Genomic DNA, 9321 nt, shown 5'->3' with positions numbered 1-9321 from the left:
TGAGTCACTTTGCTGTAAACACTGTAAATCACTACATTGTAAATCAACTATACTTTGATTTAAAAAATTAATTTTAAAAAAGTCCTATGAGCATGGGCCTGGGCCACTTGAGCAGCAGCAGTAACAAATCACAGAGGCGTGTGGCCAGGGCTGCAGGTGTGGACAGAGCAGAGGCCTCACTGTGTCCCCATCGGACAAACTCTCTTGTGGATCCAGAGGGCGCCGAAATCCAGCCGCCGGCCAAGGTGAGTGGGAAGGACTCGTCCACCACCCTGCAGCCTTGGTCAGAACCAGAGGGATGGCGGACCAAGAACGCTGGAGGAAATTCCTCAGTGGGGAGGGAAATTTCTTCCCGTCCTCCCCGCACCCCCCCCTTGAAAGAGCTCCACACGCAGCTTTGCTGTTTGTTTGTGCTGCCTGCTTGGGGTTGTAAACACAGCCTATTAAGATAACAGAAGAGTGGGTTCCAAAATTTACCTCCGCTGGTTCTTCTTTCAGAGATTTCTCCTTACAAGATGCGGCTGATTTGGAGCAATCTGGTTAATTTTAAAACAACCCGGTCTGGACACAAATGAACAAAACAAAAACATTTGGGAGAGAAACTGGCTTGCCCAACCCTCCCCTTTTTTGCATGGTCTACCCAAGCTTCATAGATTAAAAAAAAAAAAGGTGCTTAATAATTACCTTTGTTGACCTCTGTACCTTCTGGCTTACTCCTCTCCTGGGCAGGAGACATGGCCATTCCTAGGACACAGCTGTGTGGAGGAAGGTGGTCAGACAGCCAGGGGAGATCCCTGGGCTCCTCGAGGTCAAGGTGAAGGTAAGGCCATCGGTGATGGGAAGGTTGGCAGAGCCCCTGGCCTGTGGACCCGAGAGGGCCTTTATCTGGAGAAAGGGAACAGGAAATGACCACCAACTAGTTCAGCCTTGTACCGTTTTATTTGCTCATCAATGCTCTTTGCATCACTCAACGAAAAAATATCTGTACTGTGGATCTATTATGCGCGAGGGGCCTAAAACTTGGAAACTAATTGTGAGAAAAGCTTTCTTTCCTTAGGCTAGACTCCATTAAGTAGATTCTAGAATGTTTTAAAATATTTCTTTTTAAAAGCTTTTGAAAAGATGAGCTTGGGCTGCAGAATGACTTTCAGGCATGTCACTGCCGAGATATAGGACCCAGAGGATGGGAGAGGGAGCGCGGGGGCGCTGGAGGAGTTTGGAAAAGAGCCTGGAACCCCAGTTGCCCCAGGGTCTGAAGGGCACTCAGGATGTTGTTGGACCCGAGCAAATTATGCCTACGGAGTCGACAGCTGCACTTTTCCAACTGTAAAACTGTAGATAATTATCTGCTTATGAAATCAGTGCTCACAACCCACAGCTGACTCTATTCGCACCTTGCCTGCTAGAGCATTTGCCGAGTCTCCTTGCAGCCTCCTAGAACTGGCGGGAGGGGAAAATGGAAGAGATGAGCCTGAGGAAAAGGAGGGGGGATGAGAAGTCGATCCAGAGCAGCGAACCCAAGACCACGAGTCTCCAAAAGGAGGTAAGGATCCTTGGGGGCAGGCCCTTCCCAGGTCCAATCAAGGAGGGGTGGGTGTACGCAACCAAGTCATCCTCCCCCTCCACCACACACACACAGCACTTCTGATTAAACAATTTCTCACACTCACACCCCTTTCCTTGCCAGTGAACTCAGCATATTCTTGTGAGGCTAATACATGTGTGCTTGTATGTGCTGGGTAAGCACCTAGATGGCTGGTGTTTGCTCAGGCCAACAGTCTTTTCCCGGATAGTCAGAGACAACTTCGGATGTCGGATCCCTGCTACAGCACCTTCACCACATGTATCCTCTTAAGTTTGAATTCCTCCGGCGATAGGGAAGTCCCATTTCTTCTTAGCCAGTAGCTGGGGTGGTGAGTCTGACATGGGAGTCACACAGGTGATCCCTCTAGGTTGGAATGTAGTAAGGGCTGAACCAGGGCTTCCCAAGTGGTGCTAGTGGTAAAGAACTCACCTGCCAATGCAGGAGACGTTAAGAGTCGTGGGTTTGCTCCCTGGTTGGAAGCAGGGAAGATCCTCTGGAGGAGGGAATGGCAACCCACTCCAGTATTCTTGCCTGGAGAATCCCCATGGACAGAGGAGCCTGGAGGGCTGCAGTCCGTGGGGCTACAAAGAGTTGGACAGAATTGAGGTAACTTAGCACACACAAGGGCTGAACTTGGAGTTGCCTGCAGCTTAGAGAGGGGTCAGATGGGGTTGTCACTGGCCCTGTGAGGAGGCAGAGGTTTGGGGGTGTGGGGGGGTGAATGGACAAGCTTCGGGCTCAGAGGATGAGGACCAAGGGCGCCCAGAGTGAGGTCAGGATGGTGTCAAGGGCAGGACAAGTGGGCTGGGCTCTGGGCAGAGCCTCCGGAGCTCCCATGTCTGGCTGCAGAAGAGATGGAGGGACCAGAGGCTTGGCAGGGGGAATGATGTGGCTTGACTTATGTCACCCTGGGATCCCAGGGCCCCAGGAATTGGCTGATGAGCAGCAACACTCTCCTTTTGGCCGTGAGAGAAGCACAGCCAAGCAAACCCTCAGCATGTCCTAAACTTGAGTAGGCAGCTTCAGGGTGAATGCAGAGCTCAGTAGAAGGTCCAAGCCATTGGTGAGTCAACCTGGGCCATCAGAGGAGGAAATCTGAGATGGCCATGGAAAACAGAAGCTGATACTTCTCTGGACCCCCACTCCTCCAATAGTGTGTCTCTTGGGGGCTCGTCACAGCTGGGCTCTTCCATGTTCTCTGAGTTGGAACTCTGAGTGCAGCCTGTGCCCAGAGAGACAGGCACACGTACATTCAACTCAAGCTCCAGAAATCAGGCTGGTGGCTTCAGGGGGCTGATGTTGTAAGTAGGAACATGAAACAGACCATTTTCTTCCTTAGAATTTTTTTCTTGATTCATGTAGGATTTACACAGAGTGAAACGCACAGATCTTCAGTGTTTGATGAGTATGACAAAGTGGTCACCCCAGAAACTTCCCTCTTGCCCCTTTCCAGGTGGCAACCCCCCACCCCTCCATGTTCTATCTCTGCAGATTGGTTCTGCCTGTTGTGGAATTTCATGGGAATGGAATCATATGGGGTGTGTCCGAGCCTGGTCTCATTGGTAGGAAGGTCATATTCTAAAAGAGGGCATCAGAGAAAGTTCACAGCCCCTGAGTGTTTCTGTCCCCAGAGGCCTTGTCACTCACCCCTCACCCCCATGGCCCCGGCCAGGACCCCAAAACCCTGACTTCACTCACAGTCTGGGGGAGGAACTCCGTGCCACTCGGCCCAGCTCAGAGATAGGTCCTAAGGGCCTTTGTTGGTGAGTGACTGTCAAGTCAGGCCTTACCACCTGGGCCTCTTTGTCAAGAGCGGTAAGGGCTGGCACTTGGAACCTCAGCCAGGCCTGTGAACTGCACGGGCTGTGAACCCTGGGCATATCTGGGTCTTTCTGTTCCTCTGTTTTCTCCTCTGTAAATGGATATGATAATGGCATAACTGACTCACTGTTGTTGTGAGGATTAACGGACTTAATCCACACAAGCAAGGGGCTTTCCAGGCGGCAGAGTGATAAGCAATTTGCCTGCCAATGCAGAAGATGTAAGAGACTTGGGTTGGATCCCTGGGTAAGGAAGAACCCTTAGAGGGGGGAAATGACTCCACTCCAGTATTCTTGCCTAGAGAATCCCATGGAAAGAGGAACCTGGTGGGGTTGCAAGGTTTGGACATGACTGAGCGTGTGTGCACACACACACACACACATACACACACGTGCGCACACACGCACACACACAAATCCCCAGAAGCAGCACCCTGGTGCTCTCCCTGTAACAGCACAGGGTGAAGGTGCCTGGGACTCTGGGCTGCCTGGCTGTACCCAGCATGGAAGGGGAGGAGGATGGAAGGAAGAGGGCTGCGTGCGGCCTTCTGAGCTGCACCCTGCAGCGGCACTAACTCTTCTCTCCCCTGCTCTACAACCCAGCTGGGCCTGTTCAGTGGCACCTGCATCATCGTGGGTACCATCATTGGCTCTGGGATCTTCATCTCCCCCAAGTCTGTGCTCAGGAACATGGAAGCCGTGGGACCCTGTCTCATCATATGGACCATGTGTGGGGTTCTTGCGACACTGGGTAACAAAGATGCCCACCCTGGCAATGATCCCCTGTTGCACGTGGGGCAGGATGTTGGAGCTCTGTCTGTGTGGGGTCGTGTCGCTGCCCGGATCCCCCTCAATGCTTGTGTGCAGATGTGTGTAAACTGGGGTTTACGGAATGTCCAAAGGCCAGAGCTCAGGATGAGGGGCACTGTGGTGGGCCCTGGGAGCATAACCCCCAGTGGGGATAGGGGGTCCCTTAACCAGGGCGAGACCTCACAAGGGGCCCGGGGCCCCCTTTCTCTCTGTATTCCAGGCGCCCTGTGCTTCGCGGAGCTTGGCACGATGATCACCAAGTCGGGGGGCGAGTACCCCTACCTGATGGAGGCCTTTGGCCCCATTCCAGCATACCTCTTTTCCTGGAGCAGCCTGTTCGTCATAAAGCCCTCATCCTTTGCCATCATCTGCCTCAGCTTCTCCGAGTACGTTTGTGCGCCCTTCTACTCAGGCTGCAGCCCTCCCCAAGTTGTCGTTAAATCCCTGGCTGCCGCTGCCATCTGTGAGTACCTGTGAGGAACACCAGGCAGGGGGCAGAAAAGACCTGGCACAGCTGGGGGTGGAGAAACTGGGCTCCTGCACACCCAGAAAGAGGCCAGGTGGGCCTGGAGGCGCCGGCAGGGAGCAGGGCCAGGGCTGGCCTTGGTCCCAAGCCTGATGGTCTTTGCCGTCCAGTCTCCGCTCTGCGGGGCCATCACAGCCGTCGGGGAGGGCTGGCTGCAGGCTGCCCCACAGGGCAGCGGTTGGCTGGAGTCTGGCTGCGTCTCCATTGCTCTTAGAGGTGGGGTTCGGGAAGGGGGTTGGACAGCCCTGGCTGGATATCAAAGGTGCATGGATATGGCAGTGGAGAGGGGAGGCTGGCGTGGAACGGGGCCTGGGAATGGAAAGGAGGCTCTTTCCAGGGCCTTAAGACAGGAGGGAGATGTTGAGCCCATAGACACAGAACAGTGCCCACCTCTGACTTCCCAGTGCTCATCTCCACGGTGAACGCGCTGAGCGTGCGGCTGGGGAGCTATGTCCAGAACGTGTTCACGGCGGCCAAGATGGTAATCGTGGTCATTATCATCGTCAGCGGACTTGTACTCCTGGCCCAAGGTGACCTTCGGCTGGAGGGGAGGGTGGGGCCACACGCCACAGACCACCTGGAGGTCTTGCTGCTAAGCATACATTTCATGCAGCGGAAATAGTTTCCCAGTTGTTCAGTTTGTTTAATTACCTGAGGTCATTGGTCATCCCCTTCCTTCACACAGTTCCAGTCTAGTCAGCTGATAACTATCTGCCTTGATTACAGGAAATACGAGGAATTTTGAAAACTCTTTTGAAGGCGCATCATTGTCTGTGGGCTCCATCAGTCTGGCATTATATAATGGACTCTGGGCGTACGATGGATGGTAAGGCACTCGGTCTAAGACAGCACACGTCTGCCTGTGGGTTTCTTTAGGCTATCTTCCTGAAACCACATGGAAAGCAATAACTTCTCCTTTTGGGGATTTGGTGGGACTCTAACATGTACCTTCCCATCTCCCTTTTGTTAAGTACCCTACCCTTCACCCTTCTGTTCTCCTTGAACCCCAGAGGCACCTGCCCCTCCCCCAGCCACTCACCTGGCACCAGACCCTGACACAGTGGCCCATGAGCCCCCGTGCTGGGGCCTCCTGCAGAAACTTCACCAGACGAGCACAGGCTCAGCTGGACTGGAAGCAATGAGGGCTGCCGGGCATGGCGCAAGGCAAGACTGCTCGGGAGCACTTTCCTTTCCACTTTGCAAATACACGTGGCCATCCAGATCACTGGCCTTTCCCTCGTGCAGAGAATCTGCAGGCTTCGTTCTCTTTTCAGACAACGAATCTTGCATTTTTTTTCAAAGCACGCTGGGGACTCATTACTCCCAATAATTGTTGAAAAGTTACAGAATTCCCATGGAGTACAAAGACTTACCAACTGAAGAATGTGCAGATCTTAGTAGCCCCCCCACCACCAGGGCTTTCTTTAAAGAGAAAGCCCTACAGGGGGAAAAAAATTCCTACAGGGGAATTTTCTCTATGATGTTGTCGTACAATCGCTAAGTCACGTCTGACTCTTCGTGACCTCATGGACTGCAGCACCTCAGGCTCCTCCGTCCTTCACTATCTCCCAGAGTTTGCTCAAATTCATGTTCATTGAGTTAGTGATGCTACCTAGTCATCTTATCCTCTGCCACCCTCTTCTCCTTTTGCCTTCAATCTTTCCCAGCATACGGGTCTTTTCCAAAAAGTTGGCTCTTCCCATCAGGCAGCCAAAGTATTGGAGCTTCAGCTTAAGCATCAGTCCTTCCAATGAATATTCAGGGTTGATTTTCTTGCTGTCCAAGGGACACTCAAAAGTTTTCTCCAGCACCATAGTTTGAAAGTATCAATTCTTCAGCACTCAGTCTTCTTTATGGTCCAACTCTCATATCCATACATGACTACTGGAAAAACCAATAGTCTGCTTTGACTATATGGACCTTTGTTTGCAAAGCGATATCTCTGCTTTTTAATATGCTGTCTAGGTTTGTTATAGCTTTCCTTCCAAGGAGCAAGCATCTTTGAATTTCATGGCTGCAGTCACCATTCGCAGTGATTTTGGAGCCCAAGAAAATAAAATCTATCACTGTTTCCACTTTTTCCCTTTCTATTTGCCATGAAGTGATGGACCGGATACCAAGATCTTAGTTTTTTGAATATTGAGTTTCAAGTCAGTTTTTTCACTTTCCTCTTTCACCCTTATCAAGAGGCTCTTTAGTTCCTCTTCACTTTCTACCATTAGAGTCGTATCATTTGCATATCTGAGGTTATTGATATTTCTCCTGGCAATCTTGATTCCAGTTTATGATTCACCCAGCCTGGCATTTTGCATGATGTACTCTGCATATAAGTTAAATAAGCAGGGTGACAATATATCAAAGTCAAGCCTAAAGGAGATCAACCCTGAATATTCATTGAAAGGACGGATACTGATGCTGAAGCTTCAATACTCTGGCTATCTGATATGAACAGTGGACTCACTGGGAAAGACCCTGATGCTTGAGGGTCTTGAAGGAAAGATTGAAGGAAAGATTGAGGGCAAGAGGAGAAGGGGCGACAGAGGATGAGATGGTTGGATGGCATCACTGACTCAATGGACCTGAGTTTGAGTAAACTCCAGGAGGTAGTGAAGGGCAGGGAAGCCTGGGGTTGCAAAGAGTCAGACATAACTTAGTGACTGAACAACAACAACTATGCAGTCTTGATGTACTCCCTTCCCAATTTTGAACCAGTCCATTATTCCATGTCTGGTTCTAATTGTTGCTTCTTGACCTACATATAGGTTTCTCAGGAGACAGGTAAGGTGGTCTGGTACTCCTGTTTCTTTAAGAATTTTCCACAGTTTTTTTTGTGATCCACACAGTCAAAAGCTTTAGCATAGTCAATGAAGCAGAAGTAGATGTTTTTCTGGAATTCCCTTGCTTTTTCTATGTTCCAGCGAATGTTGGCAATTTGACCCCTGCTTTCTCTGCTTTTTCTAAACGCAGCTTGTAGGTCTGGAAGTTCTCGGTTCACTGCTAAAGTCTAGCTTGAATGATTTAAAGCACAACCTTACTAGCTCAAACTAATACAGTTGCTAGCATCATAGTTTGAACCTTCTTTGACATTGCCCTTCTTTGGGATTGGAATGAAAATGGACCTTTTCCATTCTGGTGGCCACTGATGAGTTTTCCCAATTTGCTGACATATTGAGTGCAGCATTTCGACAGTTTAAATGAGGCATACACTTATTATTTTGTGTTTCATAATCTTAGCAAAGAAAGTCAAAGTTATGTTATTCAATGTTACTTTTTTTCCTGGTAGGAATCAACTCAACTACATCACAGAAGAACTCAGAAACCCTTTCAGGTAAGAAAGCTGAGTCAGAGGGGAGACAGTGGACAGGTTAGCATACTTCTCTCCCCCAAACATAAGGTGGAACTGCTTCCCCCCAATCATCCACCACCCACTTCCAGACAGTGGATGGTTTCCTATCAGCTCATTGACATTCGTTAGAGCTTGGTTTTGTTTGAGGTAGTAGAATGGTTGCTAAGAGGAAGGAAGAACTCTAGCTTATTTTGCATTATAACCAAATTCAGATTTACTGCCCTGGAGTCTAAGGAGAGGGAGAGTTCTTTCTCATTAGAAAGTGTCAGTGTCCCCACTGGGGCTCTGCTGTCCCTCTAGCTCCCTGCTTCTTGGTGAGCATCAGGAAGCCTCAGGAAGGGCAGTTCCCCCGGGAGCAGGTGGAGGGCCGGCCGGGCAGCTGGAAGAAAGGACTAGACGAAGACCACAATCTTGTGAGTCTGTCATGGATGCTCTGGTCTGAGTCTCTGGGTCCCCGCCCCTCCCAGAAACCTGCCCCTGGCCATCATCATTGGGATCCCACTAGTAACAGGCTGCTACATCCTCATGAACGTGTCCTACTTCACTGTGATGACGGCCACCGAGCTCCTGCAGTCCCAGGCTGTGGCCGTGGTGAGTGCCCCGGGGTCTCTGTGGGAGGGGACAGGCAAGGGATAAATGCTCAAGTTGAAGGACCCTGTGTGTGTAGGGGGGGTTGAGGGGCGGAATAATCGTCTAGGAGACCAGACACGGGGAGAATCTGAGCAGGATAGGGCAGCACCAGAGACCTGGCCTACCTTCCAGGTGGCCAGCAGCTGGGAGGTCCTGCCTTCCCAGCGCACCCTACCTGCCTCCTCAACATAGAGCGCAGGGCTCCACTTCACCCGGGTTGGGACTTTGACAGGCAAGTGTAGGGGAGAGCAAGATCAGGGGAGTCATTGTAGGACGGAGTGATAATAATGGGTTGTGGAATTCATCTGGGTGAGGAGGGAAGCAAGGACAGGGGGATGGGGATGAGGGACAGGGGAAAGGTGGGCGGGGTCCATGTGCTGGAGAAGACCTGCAGAGTTGGGGCAGGACAAGAAATGAAACTGAAAACAGGCAATGAGGGGACATGGACAGGGAGCAGAGAGAGGCAGGCTTGGTGACCGGCCCACTGACCCTGAGACGAGGTGGCTCAAGTGGGAGGGAGATCTGGTCATTCCGAGGAAGGGAGAGTGAGGGCGTCAGAGGATGTGGAAACACTGAGAATTACGCCAAGGCAGCAGGGGCGAAG

The 9321-nt window shown here is 51.1% G+C and overlaps 1 protein-coding gene across 3 annotated transcripts in view; it reads left to right on the top strand.

The window, feature by feature from the left end:
- Nucleotides 1–714: 714 nt before the first annotated feature.
- The window catches only part of SLC7A9 (solute carrier family 7 (amino acid transporter light chain, bo,+ system), member 9), a 33124-nt gene continuing 24517 nt past the window's right edge, over nt 715–9321 (top strand). For all 3 annotated transcript variants that reach the window (XM_010848927.1, XM_010848928.1, XM_010848929.1), the window contains exons 1-8: nt 715–820; nt 1407–1543; nt 4009–4156; nt 4436–4678; nt 5146–5271; nt 5468–5567; nt 8025–8069; nt 8555–8678. In XM_010848927.1, the coding sequence (XP_010847229.1) occupies nt 1457–1543; nt 4009–4156; nt 4436–4678; nt 5146–5271; nt 5468–5567; nt 8025–8069; nt 8555–8678 (873 nt within the window). In that variant the 5' untranslated portion in view covers nt 715–820; nt 1407–1456. The remainder of the gene's footprint in view (nt 821–1406; nt 1544–4008; nt 4157–4435; nt 4679–5145; nt 5272–5467; nt 5568–8024; nt 8070–8554; nt 8679–9321) is intronic.

The sequence above is a fragment of the Bison bison genome, unplaced genomic scaffold, assembly GCF_000754665.1.
Source record: "Bison bison bison isolate TAMUID 2011002044 unplaced genomic scaffold, Bison_UMD1.0 scf7180017864280, whole genome shotgun sequence".
Taxonomy (NCBI): domain Eukaryota; kingdom Metazoa; phylum Chordata; class Mammalia; order Artiodactyla; family Bovidae; genus Bison; species Bison bison.
Note: the sequence above shows the minus strand (reverse complement) of the source record. Positions and strands in the feature narration are given on the sequence as shown.